The sequence below is a fragment of the Lepidochelys kempii genome, chromosome 2 (assembly GCF_965140265.1).
Source record: "Lepidochelys kempii isolate rLepKem1 chromosome 2, rLepKem1.hap2, whole genome shotgun sequence".
Lineage (NCBI taxonomy): Eukaryota > Metazoa > Chordata > Testudines > Cheloniidae > Lepidochelys > Lepidochelys kempii.
In genome coordinates this window covers 266503671-266522454 of record NC_133257.1, presented here as the reverse complement: position 1 = coordinate 266522454, position 18784 = coordinate 266503671, and the positions used below count along the sequence as shown (strand labels likewise).

General features: G+C 63.0%; 1 protein-coding gene across 1 annotated transcript in view; it reads right to left on the bottom strand.

The window, feature by feature from the left end:
• MYO1G (myosin IG) overlaps positions 1–18784 on the bottom strand; it is a 62918-nt gene that overhangs the window by 31827 nt on the left and 12307 nt on the right. Inside the window, exons 6-16 of the mRNA XM_073334895.1 lie at positions 17489–17542; positions 16002–16097; positions 14645–14761; positions 12921–13127; positions 11869–12014; positions 10713–10827; positions 9543–9713; positions 8829–8899; positions 6606–6680; positions 5494–5626; positions 453–619 (exon numbers count right to left, since the gene is read on the bottom strand). Coding sequence (XP_073190996.1) covers positions 453–619; positions 5494–5626; positions 6606–6680; positions 8829–8899; positions 9543–9713; positions 10713–10827; positions 11869–12014; positions 12921–13127; positions 14645–14761; positions 16002–16097; positions 17489–17542 — 1352 coding nt within the window. The remainder of the gene's footprint in view (positions 1–452; positions 620–5493; positions 5627–6605; positions 6681–8828; positions 8900–9542; positions 9714–10712; positions 10828–11868; positions 12015–12920; positions 13128–14644; positions 14762–16001; positions 16098–17488; positions 17543–18784) is intronic.

Here is an 18784-nt window from a genome sequence, read left to right as displayed (position 1 = left end):
AGTTGAAAGCAGCTATCAAATCCCCCCTCATTCTTCTCTTCTGCAGACTAAACAATCCCAGTTCCCTCAGTCTCTCCTCATAAGTCATGTGTTCCAGTCCCCTAATCATTTTTGTTGCCCTCCACTGGACTCTTTCCAATTTTTCCACATCCTTCTTGTAGTGGGGGGCCCAAAACTGGACACGGTACTCCAGATGAGGCCTCACCAACGTCGAATAGAGGGGAACGATCACGTCCCCCGATCTGCTGGCAATGCCCCTACTTATGCAGCCCCAAATCAGGATGGGGTGGGATAGCCAGGAGCCGATGGTGGCAGGACGGGGAGGTGCAGCTGGGCCAGCTGGAGCGGGAAGGGGAGGCTCCGCAGAGGGCAGCAGGGAGCTATGGTGTGGGGCCAGGGTGGCTGGGCCAGGGGAAGCAGGATGGGGCGGGCGGGCCAGCGGGGGCAGGTACCTGAGCAGGAAGCGGCCGTAGGGCTGCCGGTAGGCGAAGCCGGCCCGCCGGACCCGCACGTTCTCCAGCAGGCCCAGATACTCCACCTGGTGGCGGCAGCGCTCGGCGTCGAAGAGCAGCGGCGACTTCTGGTCGTTGGGCTTGATGCAGCGCACGTAGTACGGCTCCTGGGGGGAGAGGGGGGGTGCCACTGAAACCGTGGGAGGGGCCCTCGAGCGGCTGCTGGGACCGTGGCTCTGGGGCAAGGGACTGAGGCTCTGGAGAGGGGATGCCAGTGCAGGGGGTGTCGGGAGGAGCCCCCAGGATGGCTGGGCAGGGAGCGGGGGGAGCGGTGCCAGGCCAGGTCGTATGTGGGGACGAGTGGGGAAGGACCCCAGGGCTGGCGGGAGGGGAAAGGAGGGGTCACCTGCTTTGGGAATGAGTGGGTGCCCCTCGAGGCCTCTGTCTCCAGAGACCCACCCACGAGAAGCCTGGGAAAGGCAGGGCGGCCCCAGGGGATCCCCCCGCTGCAGGGTGAGCCGAGGGGCGCTGACGGGGCTGGCTGCCCAGGGCCAGCCAAAGAGTGGGGCAGGGGGCTAGACTTGGGGTCTGCCAGGCGCTGGGAAGTGGAGGTGCAGGCGGAAGCCCCGCAGGGCTGGGACAGCGGCAGGGTGCGCTTGGTGCCTGGGTGTGAGCCTTGCCGCCCCAGAGGGGAAACGTGCCCCTCCAAGGGGAGCGACAGGGTGAGCCCAATGGCTCTGTGGCTCCACAAAGAGCGCCTGGCCTGGGCTCTGCCGGCCACACCGCCAAGCCCAGGGCCAATCGTGTGCCGCAGCACACACACTATCCAGCAGGGGGCGGTGACGCTCACCCCCCCACACCCCCACATGTCTCTTCACAGGGGCACAGCGCAGGCAGCATCTATCTGGGGTCTGGGCAGCCGGGTAATTTCAGAGCTTTGGGGCCTGAGAAACAACTATCACTGCTGAGGCTGCAGTTTGGCTCCAATAAGAGAACCAGCCAGGCCTGGCCCATCCCCGCCCCCTCAGCATGGTCCATCCCTGTCCCCTTGGCATGCCTGGGCCACGTGTGAGCAGGGAAAAGGGATGAAATGGGAATTTTCTGTAATATTTTTATGATGCCACTGCGTGCCTCAGTTTCCCCTATAGCTTGCGCAGTTACCTAGTGGGCAGAAGGGACTGTGTGCTCTCAGGACAGGCCGGCAGATAGAGGTATGACCGTCACGCAGCTGTCTGAGCCGGGCTGGGGCGTTAAAAACGACTGGCCAAGGCTGACCGATGGAAAATCTGAGAAGACGACGGCAAAGCCAATCACCGGGCTACTGAGGCCTGGTGACCAAGGACCCAGAGGGAGGGGGATTTCCCCACCTCTCCACAGGGAAGCTGGAGAACAAGGCCCGGGAAGGTGTGAGCTGGAAGGCCTCGGTGATCTCAGCTGGGAGCTGACCATGGCGGGCAGATGGAGACAGAGCCGGGGCTCAGCACTGGGCTGACCAAACTGGTCTAGGCTTTAACCTGCAGCTCTCTGGGCTGAGCTAAGGGTTGCTAGGCTGCATGCCAGGCGACCAGTGCCCGTTCTGACAGCGCCATGTAAACGGCACTGCCCGCGCTTGGCCAGGCATGTTAGCCCCTGCAGAGTGGGCAGGTCTCCCTCAGTTCAGCTTGGCTGGACTCACTGAGCAGAGCTCATGGGGGTGCTGGAGGCCCAGAGGTTCAGGCTCGAAGGGGCTGAGGGTGCATGACCAACCCTGGCGGAAGAGCGAGAGCCCCGGGGTGCGGCACACTGAAGGGTTCCTCCTAGACACCGCTCCAAAGCTAGGGGTGTAGCCCCAACCCCGTGGATACAGGCCCCGGGGACTGTCACAGCCCCAGCCCCACTCAGCTCCCCACGAGCATGGTTCAGAACTCACTGAGGGGGAGGGGGTAACCAGAGGAAACTCATGAACCTGGCCGTGGGCAACCAGGGGCAGTCCCAGGGAAGCCGCAGGCAGTGCCTCACCTGTGTTCCCCAACTGAAGTGCAGCCCCCTACTCTCAAAGCAGCCAGGTGGTGCCAAGAGAGATCTGGAGAGGACGGGTGCCCGTGAGGGACAACACCCCCGTCCCTAGGGCAGTCAGGGCCGGGGGAGAGTGTCTCCCCTAGCCTTTCGGGGTGCTGCTGCAGGGAGAAGAGGGGCCAGCTGAGGGCACTGTGAGCTCCTGCGAGCCCTGCCCACCCCACCGCTCCGGTCCTGCCCTGGATGCACAGTGCCAACCTGCTCCGAATGTCCCATGGGAGCTCCCTGGGCAGGGCGGTGGGGGCATCGTCTTGGGGCAGGCTGTGCTGTACGCGGCTGGCCAGTGTGTGTCACCACTGCCCTCTGCTAGACAGATCAGAACTGCTCAGCTGTGTGTCATAAGCCCCACACTGCTGGAAGGGATTCTCCTGTAGCTCAGATGGTAGGGGCTGTGTTATGGGAGCAGGGGGGCCACTTCACAGCTGTCCCCATGGTGCTCTCATGGCTTACAGTGTGCAGCCCAGTGCAACATGCTGTTACAGTATCAGCCGGGACAGTGTTTCCTTCTGGCCCGATGGATGGGAGAAGTGCTGCAGCCATGGGACAGGGACAGGCGGCTCCTCCGCTCCAGCTGGGTCGATCCAGGAGACATAATCACGGCTCTGAGCCTCGCTGCAGCTCACACAGGAGCTAAATTTGGTTGAGACATCAGCTTGCCAGTGACAGCATCAGCAGCAGGTGCCCAGGCAGAGCTAATGAGCAGCTAGAGAAGCGGGGAGTGAGGAACACTCAACCCAGCACCGCCCAGGGCTTGTGTTCTCCAGTGCCAGGCTCAGCCCAGCCCTCCTCCCACACCTGTGCCACAAGCCCGAGCCAAGTCCCATCCCCACGGCCAGCCCAGCAGCCAAACAAGTGCCGGCTAGCTAGGGGTGTCTCCATGCATGTGTGGGTCTGCTTTAGTGTGCGTACATGGATAGTGTGCGTCCCTGTGTGCATCCATCGCACATATACACCTCCATGGCTGTGTGTCTCTCGCTCTAAGTCTGCGTGGATCCATGCAGGTATGGCTGGGTGGCCACGTGTCTACATGTCACGTCTATGCATACATCTCCGCCTGCCTGGCCATGTCTGGCTGGGGATGCATCCAGGCATGTGCCTCTCTCTGCATGCCTCTGCCCATGGGTGTCTGGGTGGCTCTGCGCCAGCCTGGATCCACGTGCACGTCTGTCTGGTCCAGCGACACACATCTGGGCTCCCCGCCCCCAACTCTCTCCTTGGCTCCCTCCCCCACCTCTCACTACTTCTCTTCCTACCGAGGGCTAATTTTAGCTGCTGCAGCTTCTGGGAGCAGGTTCCCGATCAGAAATGGGAGCAAATGCCAAATGATTCATGGGTATTATTCACTGCTGCCCGTTGCCAAGGCAGCTGGGGTCTCCGCGTGTCTCCACTCAGCCAGACACACGCGCTCCCCTTTAAATCAGTTCTTTATCCTTGCGGTGAAACAACCAAAGGAAACAGCTAATTGAATGGAGCGTGTGCAGGCTGTGGCCGGGGCAGAGGGTCGGTGGAGGGCAGGACCGGGTCAGGGCTGGGGGATGCTGCTGTTCAGAATTGGCTACACTGGCCAATCTGCCACTTGGCTTTGGCTAAGAACCAGCAGGCAGCCTCTGTCGGGGCCTCTCAGGGGCCCTCAGCTGCTGAGTGAGCCAGGATTCGCACTCAGACCTGGTTGACCTGCAGGAATCAAACCCACAGGTGGCTACACTCCAGGGGCTAACAGTGCCCTCTTAGGAGCTGGCCCTTTAAGAAGCCCGGGTGGAGCTACTCATCAGTTAGCCAATCAAATGACCCTCAGGAGCAGCGGGCCAATCCGGGGAGGGAAGGGAGCAGCCTCAGAGGGCAGAGACAGGTGGAGGACCTGGTTCCTGGGAAGGGAGGCCCTCGTGGCACTCAACAGCTCCCCCTCTGGCAGGAGCAAGCATGGCATGCTCCCAGACCTCATCCATCCGGGGCTCTCCCACCGTCACACGGGGACGAGGGCAGAAGGATGGGGGGAACCATCCAGCTGTCTCGCCCCTGCCCAATCACCACAGCACCCAGCCACCAAGCAAGCTCACAGGCTGCAGGGGAGCAGAGCAGGTGGGAGATGTATGGCTGGGTGTCCTGCCGGCCAGCCATGCTGCCACCCGTGGGGGGTGGCTTAGAGAAGCTGGGCAGGGAGGGGGCCGCGAGGTGGCGGCTCTGTGACTGGAGGGGTCAGTGCAGGACGGGCGAGGAGCAGGGCCTCGGAGGTGCACTAGGGGCAGCCTAGGCGTGTGGGGCTGGAAATGCCAGGAGGCCTGCCCCTCTCCTGGGATTTGGGCCCTTCGGGGACAGGGCACTCCAGGAAGCGCCCAGGTGGCAGACATATTTGGGAAGGGAGGTGCAGGGACACTGTTACAGCATAACCCCAAATGCCAAGCCTGGATCCAGGTTCTGGCCTGAGAGCCGGAGCCTTCCCCTCCGAACGGCTGTTCAGAACTCCCTGAGATCTGGGAGAGGCTGGATCCCGAACCTCAGCCTGCCTGGGCTTGACTCTGCCTGCTAAGGGACACAGAATCCAGCCTGGAACCGGGGGGAGGCCCCGGGCCCAGACCTATCTCGGGGTATCCCACCTTTGCCAATCTCCCATCCCTACATGCAGCCAGTGGCCACCATGGACTTAGGCAAGCTCTGTGGCTGTGTAGGGCCCTGCTTGCCGCATGACACTGGCCCCAGGAGCCGAGCGCCCCGACTCCCCTGGGAAGGTCCTTCCAGGCTCCCAGTCCAGACACAGGAGGCGGCTAGAGGCCAAGGAGCATCTCCTGTGGGTGTACGGCAGGAGGTGGGAGGAGGCAGCCCAGGGAGGGCGTTGGGGGGGGAACCCCCTTGCAGGTGGGGTATCCTATTGTTCAGTCACATTGGACACTGTGGGACCTCTGGCCAGCCCTGCTCACTGCCAGCAGCAGCCAGAGAGTCCTGGTGAAGCAGATGACCAAGGAGGAGCCGGGGTGGGGTGGGGGGTTACCTTGGAGGCCAGGTTCTCCACCAGTGCCACCATGGAGTTCTTGAAGAGGGTGGCAGCCGTCAGGGGGCGCTTGGTCACCTCAGTGATGCTGACCTCGCCCTCTGGCCACATGTCCCTTAGGACAGGGTCTGTGCTGGGGAGAGATCGTCAAGGAGCATGAGGGGCCGGGAAGCCGACGGTCAAGGACGGGGACACCAGGGTGAGGGGAGAGCACGGGCCCCGTTCGTCTCTGCTGTCCAGGGAGTTACTGCAGGCAGAAGACTTTTGTGGGGAGCTCCCCTCCCGTCCCCTATATTCCCTCCAGCCTCCTGGGCCTTTGCCTGGACCCAGAGCAGGGGTCCCTGGTGCCAGGAGAGACACAGGGGGAGCAGGATCCTGAGATGGAAACGGGCCACAGGGCCCAGATCCTGATCCAAGGCTCCCCAGGTAGAGCCACTGAGGTGGTTCGTTTAAAGGAAGGGCGCCACCCGGTGGCACAGAGGAAGGTGCAGCGCTGCCCAGGAGTTAGGAAGCTCCATAAGGCTGCTGTTGCCCTGTGCAAAATTGGCCTCCCATGTACGGCTATCAACGGCGAGGGAACCCAGCCAGGGTTTGGATCCTGTCCCAACTGCCCCCAGGCTGTTCCGGCTCCAGGAGCTCCCAGCCCATTATTGCTCCCCTCTGCCTCCTGGATTCAGTCAAGGGAACAGGACTCAGAGCCCCTCCCGCTGGACAAAGCCGGCCCACTGCTTGCCAATGGGCGGCCTGTGGGAGATGAGTCAGGGCTGTTCCTGGCTCCGGTGCCCATCCTCACAGTTAGCCCCCTCGTTGGGAGCCTCGGCAGGGAGCCTGAGGGCTAACTGGCCTCGAGACCGAGGTCCCCGCTAGGTCATGGCCGAGACACCCTGGTGGGGGCAGCTGCCTGCACCGTACCTGCTCTGTGGCTCGACAGGGGAGGCATGTCTCAGGGCAGCCAGGCTGAGCCCCTTCTGCAGCACCAGACCCCCTGATCCCGCAGAATCTCTCCTGCTGCGGCTCTCGCTCCCTCTCCAGAGCTGAGGCTCGGAGGCCAGCCCCATGTGCCCGGTGAGGCTCAGCCCCCTGGGCGTGCAGCAGGCCTCCGGAGCCCTCACCTGTTGTACATCAGCCGCTTGAAATCTTGGAAGAGGGTGTCCTTGTTCTTGTCGATAAACCCCTCCACCGAGTACCTGCAATTCAGAGCAACGGGGGCACGGTCACCTCCAACCCCAGCTGCTCCCCTGTGCTATGGGGAGGCAGGTGCTGTCCCTCCACTCGGACCCCTCAGCCCAGGATGGGCTGCAGCTGGGATCCTGCTAGGGCAGACACAGGGAGGGGAGGAAGGGGCTGGTGGTTATCGCACCATGGGGGTTTTGCCACTAAAAATTATTGTGGCACCCTTAAGGCTTAAAAGGAGCAGTGTCCTCACAGGCACATTTTGAAACGGTGGCACCTGGGTCACCTGGTCATGCAGGGAGCGTCCGGTTTTGCATCCTGCCACACTTGGTGTCCTGAGCATGCACCCATAACCCCCTTGGTCCACACTGCAGCCTCCCCCCACACACACACCCTGGGGATGGGGAGGAGGCTGCCCTCACCCTAGAGAGGTGGCTGACTCGAGCTGCCCAAACGGACGCTAAAGTCCCCGTGGGAGGTCTGCAAAGAGTCAGAGAGGACCCCGGCGTCCTGGAAGCTGTTCCCTCCCCCCGACCGAGCAGGTTCCAGCAACCCAGGGCCATGCATGAACGATTGCTGATTGCCTTTGCCCACGCAGAGTCAGAGCTCCGGGGAAGAGCTGGACGGGGCTGGAGAGAGGGTGACGTGACGGGACTGACACTCCCCAATGGCCGAGGGATTCCCCTGAGACCCTCCTCTCCTTTACCCTCCCACTGCAAACACACACGCACACTCACCCACGTACAAACACACACACACACTCCTTCCAGATCCCCCCCGATGTGCAATCGTGCACACACATGTGCACATGCATAACCCCCTCAGGGAGACACTCGTGCCCACACGCACACCCCCAACATATCACACATATGCGTGTGCACAAGCACGGCCCCTAGGGAGACGCACTCCCCACAGGTGCACAGCCAGCGATGCCCGCTCCTGCCCAGCCCTGCGTTCCCACCCCCAGGGAGCCAAGCGCACATGGCCCGGGGCCTGTGCTTGCTCCCCGTACCAAAGCTGTGGGCTTGACTCCTCTGCCTGACTCAAGATCCCCTGACACAGGGCGCAGGCCTCCCCCCTGCCCAGCTAACAATGAGCCTTGAAATCTCTGAGCAAGCAGCCCTGCGGAGGCGGCTCTCCTTGTGAACGGCAATGCAGCTCCGCAAGGGGCTGTGGGGGCAGCCTCCCCCATGTGCCTGCGTCAGGAGGCTCCTGTGCCCCAGCCGGCTCCTCGCACACTCATCTCCCCTTCTAGGCTCGGAGTTGAAGTCCACCCGGGCACCCCTCTCCCCGAGAGACGCCTGGTCCGGGCTAGGAGGAGGCTGGACTGTGAGGGCCCCTGGGATCAGCGACGGGAGGCATTTGGGATCTGCCCAGAATTTCACAGGACAGTCCCTCGCCCGGCCAGCCTAGCTCCGGGCCCAGAGCCCAGCACATCCTGGCACAGGGAGGGGAGAGGCCCGGGGAGCCTGCCCCCAGAGCAGCACACTGGGCCAGAGACAAGACCAATTTCAGTGGGGCCTGGAAAAGAGCCGCACACGAGCTGGGGAACGCGGGCCTGGGGGAAAGGGGCTGAGAACTAGCTGCAGAGCGTGGCGAGGGGCTAGCGGCGGGGTCTGCTAGCGAGGGAAAGCCACGAACCTGCCGAGAGGGTCATGTAGCTGCCGAGAGCCGTGGAGAGAAAGAGCAGAACATGTCAGCGCTTGCTGCCTGTGAGCCCAGCCAAGCTGGGGGGAAGTCTCCTGAGGGGGCAGGGGAGCCCCTGGCTTTGACTGGAGGATACAGGCCAAAAGCTTGCCAAGGGGCCGGGGATCTGAGCTTTGCCTGGAGAGGCCTCAGAGGGGCCAAATCTGGCCTGGTTTCCAAGAGGGCTGAGCAGTCACCTGCTGAGAAACCAACCCCTTGGGGGTGTCTGCAGGTGGAAATCCTGTCCAGTGTGCAGGGCACAATCCTACCCACCTGCCCGAGTGGGGTGCCTCCTCGGCCTGCCCGGCTCAGTCTCTCACCCCCTGCAGACAGGTACTAAGCCACCAGCCCTCTGGGTCAGCAGGGAGTCCCCTGCCACTCTCCAGACAGGGCCCCTATTGGACAGAGATGCCAGGCCGCCAGGTGGGACCCCGCTGGGCGTCACCCTGACCCCGGGGGTCAGGGGCAGGACTCACGTGACGTTCCCGGCGTAGTGTTTGATGCGGAAATCCCGGCCGAACTCCATGGATTTGTCGGTGGTGCAGAGCTGCGAACACACGGTGGGCTGAGCCGGGAGGGCACAGGCAGCCAGCGTCGGGTGCCCACACATCGGCGGGAGGGGGGTAACCCACCACCCGCCTGGGCACCACTGCAGACACAGGCCCTGTCCCCAGTGCAGGCCAGTACCCCATACTCTGGTATGCCTGTCCTGGCATGGGGAAACAGCCCCCGTCCTCATGCCCTGCACCCCCCCTTCTCCCCTGCCCCAGCAATCCCCCCCTCCCAACTTCACTCCCACCCAGTGCCAGGCCAACGAACCGGGCAGCCCCACGAGGTGCCAGCATACCCAGAATGCACCAGTGAGCGACCCTCTGGCCCCCACTCAGAGGAGAGGAACCTCCCACCCCTCCAGCCAGAAGCGCTGGGGATTGTGGGGGGTGTGTGTGTGTGTTAAGGTTACAGGGAGGGTAAATTTGTCCCGCTCCTGCAGAAGCCAAGGAGCTCCCTGAGACAGCGCCCCCCTCCCCCAAAGGGCCTTTCCCACCTAGCAGGACCCAGTCTCCCTCCCACTCCTGAGCCCTTTGTCTTCCCCACAGTGGGCGGCCTAGCCCCCGCCCACCTAGCCGGTGGGGCTCAGCCCTGACCCCATCTGAGCCCGGGCCCTGAGGTGCCCATGTGTGGGGCGTTACCTTGCGGCTGGCGTAGTGCGGGTGCTTGCCCAGCTTGGTGTTCATGGACTCCAGGAACATGGCGTCGGTGACCTGGCCCCCGGTCAGGCAGGCCTCATCCAGGATGGAGATGATGCCCTTGTGCGGCTGCTCCACCAGGTCCACGATGATCTGGTTGTTGAAGTACTCGATCTGAGGGGGGCAGGGCAGAGGTTACCGGGCACGGCCCTGGGGGAGCTCTGGGGTTGACCCCCACACTGGGGGTGGTCACAGCCTGGCCTAGGGTCCCTCCGTGAACAATGGAACCCCTGAGCCGGGCGCGGGAGAAGCCTGTGTCGGGCCCCTCGGGAGACAACGTCGCTGGCTCAGAGCAGGGGCCGCAGCAGGCGGGAGTTGATTCCCCAGCAGGCGAGAGCTCCCTGGGGCAGAGCTCCTGGCCCAGTGCCCCGGCAGGAGCGGCTCTCGCTGTCCTGCTCCTGGGGGAGCTGTCTGCCCCTAGCCCTGGGTGAGGGTCACACAGATCGCTGGGAGGAGCCCTTCCGCATGGCCCTCCGGGCAGGGACCCCTCGCCCTTCCCCATCACGTGGGGTGCTTCCGCCCCCACGCTGCCCTCCGGGCGGGGACCCCTCGCCCTTCCCCATCACGTGGGGTGCTTCCGGCCCCACGCTGCCCTCCGGGCGGGGACCCCTCGCCCTTCCCCATCACGTGAGGTGCTTCCGCCCCCACGCTGCCCTCCGGGCGGGGACCCCTCGCCCTTCCCCATCACGTGGGGTGCTTCCGGCCCCACGCTGCCCTCCGAGCGGGGACCCCTCGCCCTTCCCCATCACGTGAGGTGCTTCCGCCCCCACGCTGCCCTCCGGGCGGGGACCCCTCGCCCTTCCCCATCACGTGGGGTGCTTCCGGCCCCACGCTGCCCTCCGGGCGGGGACCCCTCGCCCTTCCCCATCACGTGGGGTGCTTCCGCCCCCACGCTGCCCTCCGGGCGGGGACCCCTCGCCCTTCCCCATCACGTGGGGTGCTTCCGCCCCCACGCTGCCCTCCGGGCGGGGACCCCTCGCCCTTCCCCATCACGTGGGGTGCTTCCGCCCCCACGCTGCCCTCTGGGTGGGGAACTCCCACCCCAATGGGACACTGGCACCCCCACGCTGCCCCCTGAGCAGGCGCCACCCCCCCATGGGGCTCTGCACTCACATGCTGCCACTCAATGCCTTCCCGCTGATACTCCTCCTGCTCCTGCCTCAGGATCAGCTCGATGAACAGCTGCTGCAGCTTCTCGTTACAGTAATTGATGCAAAACTGCTCGAAGCTGCAAACCAGCAAAGTGCACAAGTCTCACGGTCTGCACCCCTCACTCCATACCCCCTTCCCCATCCCTCCACCCTACTGTACGCAGCACCCCACCTCGCACTCTGGAGAACACACTGGGCTCCCGGGCCAGGGCTGGCTGGATGTGCTGGCTACCCCATGCCCAGAGCCAAGGAAGGATTCAGTTCATGGGGGCTGGGCTGAAGGATCCACTCCACGCTAACCCCCCGTGCTGCACCTTCCGAACAAAGCACTTTGCATGCCGTGACATGTGAAGAGTCACTGCAATGCAGCTGCCTCTGGGCTGGAATGCAGCAGCTGCTGCCCAGCGCACAGAAACGCGTCGCAGGAGTTTAGGGGAGCAGTGAAGAAGCAGCCACAGCAAATCAAAACGCGCAGGAAACGTCTGGAGGCTACAACGCGACCCCGGCTGAAACTGGGTCCGTGTGAACACCTCAGCTCTCACCAGGAGTGCCCCGGGCCCTGGGTGGGCAGCACCTCTGCTTTAGCCCCCCCCAGGAGGCACAGCAGCCCCCAGCCCCACCCACTCAGATCAGCACAGCTCCTGACCCACTGGCACCTGCCATCCAGTGACCCAGCCCGATATGGCCTTGCATTGGGGGGAAGGAGAGGGGGCCAAGCCTGTGATCAAGCTGTCAGTGGAGTGCACAGTCCGCGGCTGTCCCCTGAACCGGGCCTGGGAGCAGCAGGCAGACGGAGCCACCATCCAGCCCAGCGGATTGGTCCCTTGGCCTGAACCCCTGCGGCCAGCGACCCGCCCTCGCTCTCCCTCTCCTCCACGCGTGTCCCCAAGGCCCTCTGCACATCAACAGCTGCGTGCTACCTGGAGCCACTGGCCCTGGCAACCTGCCCTCCTCCCCCTTCCCCACCGTTCCAGGGTCGAGCCCCAGCAAATCAGCCCCAGGCGTGACCCCAGCCCTGGTGCATGCTGGGAGAGGAGGCGGTGGGTAGGTCTGGGTCCTGCTGGGCAGGCCTCCGGCTGGGCTGGCTGCATTGCCCGAGGTGGCTGGCTGGGCTCTACCTGTTGCTTTTGAAGATCTCGAAGCCGTAGATGTCCAGCACAGCGATGACGGTGTTCTTGCCGTGGAGCCGGGCGTCGTAGTTCTTCACCTCGATGACGGTGTTGATGCGCCCCACGATCCAGCAGAAAAGCCGCTCGTAGATGGCCTGGGGGAGGGGCGGGGGGAGACGCCATGAAGCGGAAGGTTCCCCCTGGCAGCTAGTCCCAGGGACTGGTAAGGGTGAAACTCTTTCCACCAGGTGTGGGGCATTGTACCTTTCGGAAGCAGGCGATGCTTAAGCCACGCCCTCCGGGGGCGGGGACAAGTTTTTGGCACTGGGACATGTGGGGCAGGCTGATGTGCAGGTTTCACTACTGCCCCCTGCTGGATGAAATGTCATGGCTGTGCAACTCTACTGCCACCTAGTGGCTGCTGTGGATCTAAGCCTTAACCCTACTGCAGGATGGGGTGCACCTTTAGCACAGGGGCTGCGGGGTTTTTGCAGCTGAAGGCTCTGGGTTTGATCCCCACCGGTGCCCCAGCGTGGTATAACCAGCCACGTCCACATGGCTGCAGCCATGGTGCTGTCTGGAGCGGCTGACCCCAGGAAGGGCTTTGAGCAGCTCCTGGCCTGTGACCCTGGCCTGTTTCTATCCATACTCTTCCTCCCAGGCTCCCTGACACGGCAGCGTGGGTGCCTTGGATGGAGACGGATGTGGGGCACATCAGAACAGCCCCACTCCAGGCTGCGGGGCTGGCTGCTGCCAGTTTAGTGACCTAATTTAACGCATCCATAGTCCCCATCAGCACGGGATGGCAAACTAGCCGGGGTGCCACAGGCCCAGGGCAGAGCAGCCAGAGATGCCCAGTCTCTTGTGGGCAGGGTGACCATCACAGCACAGGGTGAAGCCTGCCCCACAGCTGCCTGGCCTGGAGAGAGAGAGAATCCAATATGTAGCTGGGGGCGAGCTGGAGGTCACAAAGGGGCACTGCCCTGCTAAAGGATGGTTCCTGCAGCGGCTCAGCATGGGGGCTCGGCAGGGCCCAGCTCCCAGGTCCTCTACCCCTTTACCTTGGCGCAGGCGTCCCTGGCATAGTTGGCTTCCTTGGCGCTGTGACCCTTCTCGATGACCTCCCCGCCGCCCGTGGCCACTGCACGGTACAGCAGGGTTCTCAGCAGGCTCTCCGGCCGGGTGGAGGTCAGTTCCGCCAGCTGGGAGACCAGCTCCCTGTTCTCTATCTCCACGGCGTCTCCCTCGGCGACGAAGCTCACGTTGCCCTGGAAATCCAGCGAGAGAGACGCAATCAGCAGGGAGAGGGCACTGGCTTCCCACTGCACGGGCCTGAGCTGGGGGAAGCCACCGGTGCCCCATGGACACTGGGACATAGAATCATTGAATCATAGAACTGGAAGGGACCTTGAGAGGTCATCTAGTCCAGTGCCTTGCGCTTGTAGCAGGACTAAGTATTATCTAGACCATTCCTGACAGGTGTTTGTCTAACCTGCTCTTAAAAATCCCTCATGATGGAGATTCCACAACCTCCCTGGGCAATTTATTCCAGTGTTTAACCACCCTGACAGGTAGGAAGTTTTTCCTAATGTCCAACCTAAACTTCCCTTGCTGCAGTTTAAGCCTATTGTTGCTTGTCCTCTCCTCAGAGGTTAAGAAGAACAATTCTTCTCCCTCCTCTTTGTAACAACCTTTTATGTACATATCTGCTCTAAGCCTTGCGAACGGTCCTGAGTGGGCATAGAAAACACACCGTGTGCAGAGACGCTAATGCACACACCCCGCACGAGGACACACAATGGACAGACGTCAGACAAACATGCACAGACCTGATGCCTAGAAACGCAGGGCCCGATTCTCCGCTCCCTTATGCCTCGTGTTGTCCATCCCGAGGGTTAACCACGAGGGTGGTTCACACCGACCAGTACAGGTGTGACCGGTGCCTGGGTACCAGGCTCAGGGCCCACAGAGGGGCAGCCACAGGAGTGGACCCAGCATGTTGTAGGGCAGGCAGGTGACGAGCCCGCCCTGTGTCATGTCAGAAGTGGCACAAACTTCACCCCTTGCTGCAAGTCAGCTCAATTTCCCTGCCCAGGGTCAGCCGGCACCAGCCTGCCCGGACGCAGTCACAGGCTAGAAGGGTGCACGGGGCCACATGGAGGTGCACGGGGCCTGGCTCTGCAGACTGAGAGTGAAGGCCCCATCGCCAGGACTTGGTCCTATGAGTGGCCACTTTTAAGGCGGGTCAGGTCACTGCACTGCCCGAGGCTAGGGTGACCAGGTGTCGGGTTTTTGACCAGAAAGTCCGGTCGAAAAGGAGACCTGACAGCATCCGGTCAGATCTATGGACCGGACACTCAACATCTGGTTACAGCAGGTGGGGGAGGTGCCAGGTCATCACCAGCCATCCCCTACTCAGCTGGGGCTGCCTCCTACCTGCGTCAGGGGCTGCAGCTCCCAATCCCAACTCTGCAGGCGGGTCCTTCCTGACCCAGGTGCGGGGCGGGGTGGAGGGGGAGAGCAGCGAGTGACAGGGAGAGGACGAAATGGGGAGGGGCCTCAGGGAAGAGGCGGGGCAGGGGCAGTTCCTCGGGGGGACATGTGGCACCATACGTCTGCGGGCCCGTGTCTGCGTGCAATCAGGTTGGCAGCTGGACCCACCCCTCATCTCTGCTATGGGCCCCACCAGCACCCTACCCCAAATTGACCCCACCACTATCTGTGCTAGCCGGGCCGGACACGGCACAGGGGAAGGGATGTATCCGCTGACCAGGCCATCACTTACCAGGTGTAAAATAGTAGCTAGGATCTTGTAGACCGAGTCAATCTCCTCCGGGCTGAAGCCGATCACCTTCATGGCATCTGCCACAGCCTTGAAGTTGGACTGATCACTGGCCAGCAGCTGGAAGAAGCCGGGGGGTGGGGGGGAAGAGCAGCAGAGAGAGATGAGCCAACGGTTTCCAGCCCTGGGGAAGGTGCCAGCTGCATGGCCCTGGAGTCCTCCATCTGGCCACAGTTCACACTGGGCCTGGGGAGCTGCAGGGCGAGCATCCTGCACCCACAGCCCCTCCCCGGGGCCTGCCCCTGCCCCAGAGAGACCATCTCTACCAGCAAGGGGATCGCTCAGGTGTCTTGGCCCACTCAGTCCTTGCCAGCAGCTAGTGCCCACGGGTACAGAGCCCCTGGATCCACTGAGAACTGGGCTGAGAGCCAGCAAACTCATTTCACAGTGGCCACCAGGCAGCCAGGAGGTGAGAGTGGAACTGATGATCTACCTAGCGCCCATCACTGCAGTGTCTGGCCTGGAGGTGAAAGGCTCGGTGGCCCTCTGCCTGGCACCCGGGGCCCCCTCTGAGCTGTGTGCAGCAGAAGCCATGTCCAGCTGGATTTCTCCAAGTCCTTCCTGTCCGCCTGCCCTGTGGCTCCTCTGTGCGATGGGGGAACGGGACGCAGAGAGGCGCCCAGCGAGGGGCATGGCCCACATTCAAGGCAGGGGCTGCAAGAACTGTGCTTAGCACTTAAGACAGGGCTTTCTCCCTTCATAGTGCTGGATGCACACAAACCCTTCACAGGAACCATGATTAGCCCCCCATGGGGAATGGGACTTCAGCCTAATGGGAGCCCTGGTGGAAACTGTGTGGGTGCATTAGACAGCAGGTGGCTGCAGCTCCCACTGAAGTCAACGGGATTTGTGCCTGGTTACACCAGGGATACGTTTGGTCCCGGAGCACCCCAGCAGCTCCCTCCCTGCAGAGTGTCGAAGCTGCACCCTGCCCGGGCCAAGGGAAGCCCACTGATCCGATTGCCCAGCTGTGAGGCGCCTGTCGGGAAGCCAGGGCTTTGCTGCACTGACAGCCGGCTCCGCCCGTTCCCGTTCCCCATGGCGAGCCGCCCACCCAGCCCCTGCCTTCCCCATCCCAATGCTCAGGCACAGGAAGATCCCTGGGCCCAGGTTTCCAAGGGACCAGTGATTTGGGGGGCCCCAACTTGAGACCCGTAGAAGGGCCTGATTCTCAGGGTGGGGGCTCAGCACTTTCCACAAACCGGGCCCGGGTCTCTGGGTGGGTGCCCCCAATCACCAGTCACCCAGGGAACCCTGAGGAGCCTGGCGTGGTCCCCCCAGGCGTGGAACCGGGACTCACGTTGTTGCTGGCGCCCTCGCTGGTGAAGCGGTAGGCTGCAGGGTCTCTGCAGAGATGGAGGGAGGCCAGCTGAGCGTCCGAGGTCCCGAGAAGCAGCTGAGGGGGAGAGACAGGGATGAGACCCCCTTGTACCTGGGGCATGTGACATTGCGCCCCCAAGCTCTGGGGGATAGCGAAGACCTGGCACTTGCTGCCCGGCAGCTGGGCTCTGGCTGGCCTCTGAAGGCAAGGGAGCTCGCCCAGCAGAGCCCGGGCAAGTGGGTGTTCCCAGGGAAGGGGCAGCCGGAGAGGAGGCAGGGAGCTGAGACCCAGCGAAAGGACGGGGGGTCAGGGTAGTGAGGTGTTGGCTGGCGAGGAGGAGGAGCAGGACTGTGGTGCTGAAAGTGGGAGGAAACTGGCCTAGCAGTCGGGTGACCAGATGTCCCGATTTCATAGGGACAGTCCCGATATTTGGGGCTTTTTCTTATACAGGAGCCTGTTACCCCCCACCCCGTCCTGATTTTTCACACTTGCTGTCTGGTCACCCTACGTAGCAGCCTCAGCTCTGCCCTCCCAGCCCAACCTGTGCGGGGGAGCCAGGAACGGCTGGGCCCCATCCTCAGGGCGGCCGACTAACGTGCTTCCTACTGGGCCAGGGCTGAGCGAGAGCCAAAGGAGGCGGGCGGCTGCAGCGTGCCACAGAGAGTGTGGCTCAGCAAGGTGACGGCACTCACTTCCCTGGCTCCTCTGAGTCAACGGCCTGCGGTTACCCGCCTGGGGCCCGGCGCGCTATAAATAAGGGACACGCAGCAGCAACGGAAGCCGCCGGGGCATCGCCGGCAAGTCCCTGCACCCAGCACAGCCCCGTTCTGCACTGAGGCCTCTGCAGCACCCAATTCCCCGGGCGAGCGGGATCCTCCTCTGCCCCCAGCCGGGCGGCAGCCGGGGGCCTGAGCGCATAGGACTGGGGCTGACCTGGGAGCAAAGCTTCCTGCCTGGGCACAGTCGGCAGGAAACCCACAGGATGTGCCTCTGTGGCTGGTGGGGTGGGAGCCCATGAACCTTCCCCACTTCCCCCTTGTTCTCCCTCCCTCTCTTTACTGCGGCTGGCTGGGCTGCTGCCAATGAACTCATCGCAGGCTGGCTCTGCCTGGGCACCACCCCCAGCCGCTCCCTTCTGCCTTGGCACCTGCAGCACACCCGGCCAGCTCTGCCAGGGCATCCTGACATTCCTGCAGCTTGCGCCCAAGCTTACTGCTGGGGGCGGGAAGCCTAGAGGCCCTGGCTAAAACCAGACTGGCATCGGGCCCCACTAGAGAGACCTGGGTGGGTTCTGGGGGGCATTTCCCTGTTCTACTGATGAGCGCACTTCCCATCCATCAGTCATCTTTATTTAGTCACCTCCTTATCCCCTCCCCTTCCCCTAGGGAGCCAAGCCCTGCAGCCTCCCGGGGATCCCCCCGCACCACGGACTGCACCGTTGCCCCAGGATTCCCCCCCCGGTTCACCTGGTAGAAGGAGTGGAAGTTCCTCTCGCCTGGCTGCTGGTGGAGGATGCGAGACTGCAAGGGAAAGCCCAGAGGAAGTCAGTGCCTGCGGGGGCCGTGTCTCGCAGCCCCAGGCCGGTCCTTGCCACGCACCATCACTGTGGGTCCCATGCTGGCACACACAGCCCAGCCCCGGTTGCTAAAGAGTCACCACCAGCTGCCAGATTTGCTCCAATCAGAGACAATGGGCTGGTGAGACCAGAGAAATCCCCTTGTCTCAACGGACACACCAGTCCCTGGTAAAGGAAACTCCACACCCAGAGCGCTGGCAGCTGGAACAGGGTCGGTCACTCCCTATGCCTCAGGGAGCCTCTCCGGCAGGACGGCCATTGTCTGCCCTGGGCTTCCCACCTAGCCCCCTTATTTTGCTGCAGGATGAAACCAGCCCTTCGAGGTTCATGCAGCAATGTAGCAGCCATCCTGGCCTTCTGGGTGGGAGGCCCTGCTGAGGTCCTGGCCACCGGGGACTGTTCAAGAGCTGGTCCTCTTTTTCAAGAGAGCAGAGGCGTTAACTCCAGTGTCCTGGCTAAACGCCAGTAAGTTGCTACAGCCTGTCCGCCTCAACTCTCCCTGCAGCATGGATCCAATGGCCGTCTTCCCTTCCTGCCCTAAGCTGGGGGGTACACTAGTAAACAGCTGCTGCGTTGCCCCCAGAGGTGGCTGCATCCCAGTGAGGGGTGAGACGATTTCTGTGTGTGCAGTGCTTCGGGATGAAAGGCATCCTGGGAATGTCAGAGACTAAGGGCAGGCCTGGGAGGCAGTGGACCAGAACTGAGCCTGTCACTGAGAGGGGCAGAAGAACCAAACAGGAGACTCGCGAGCCAGCTCCAGGAGAGCTCACCAGAAGGGCTTGTTGCCCTTCGGAATGCACGGGGTCTAGGATACTTCGCACTCGGGGAGCGCATTTCCTGGGGGGATCTCAAAGCACGTGACAAAGGCGGGTCAGCGTCCTTCTCTCCAGAGGGGGAAGTGAGGCCCGGACATGATAGGGTACCACAGCACCCCAGCGCCAGGGCCTGCCTCCTGACCCCCAGCCCACACCACTAGACGACACTATCTCTAGCGTGAGATCCCCTAGGAGGGCCGCACGACCTCCAGGCCATTGGATGCTTAGAGGTGATGGCCACTGGGCTGTCTCCCAGCCCAGCAAGGACTGGTACCACGCCTGGATGCAAGGCCCAAAGGCCACTCCTCCTGACCACAGCAGGCCGCAGGCCCCAGATGCCTTTCCCCTGCCATCTCTTCCCTTGCTCCGGG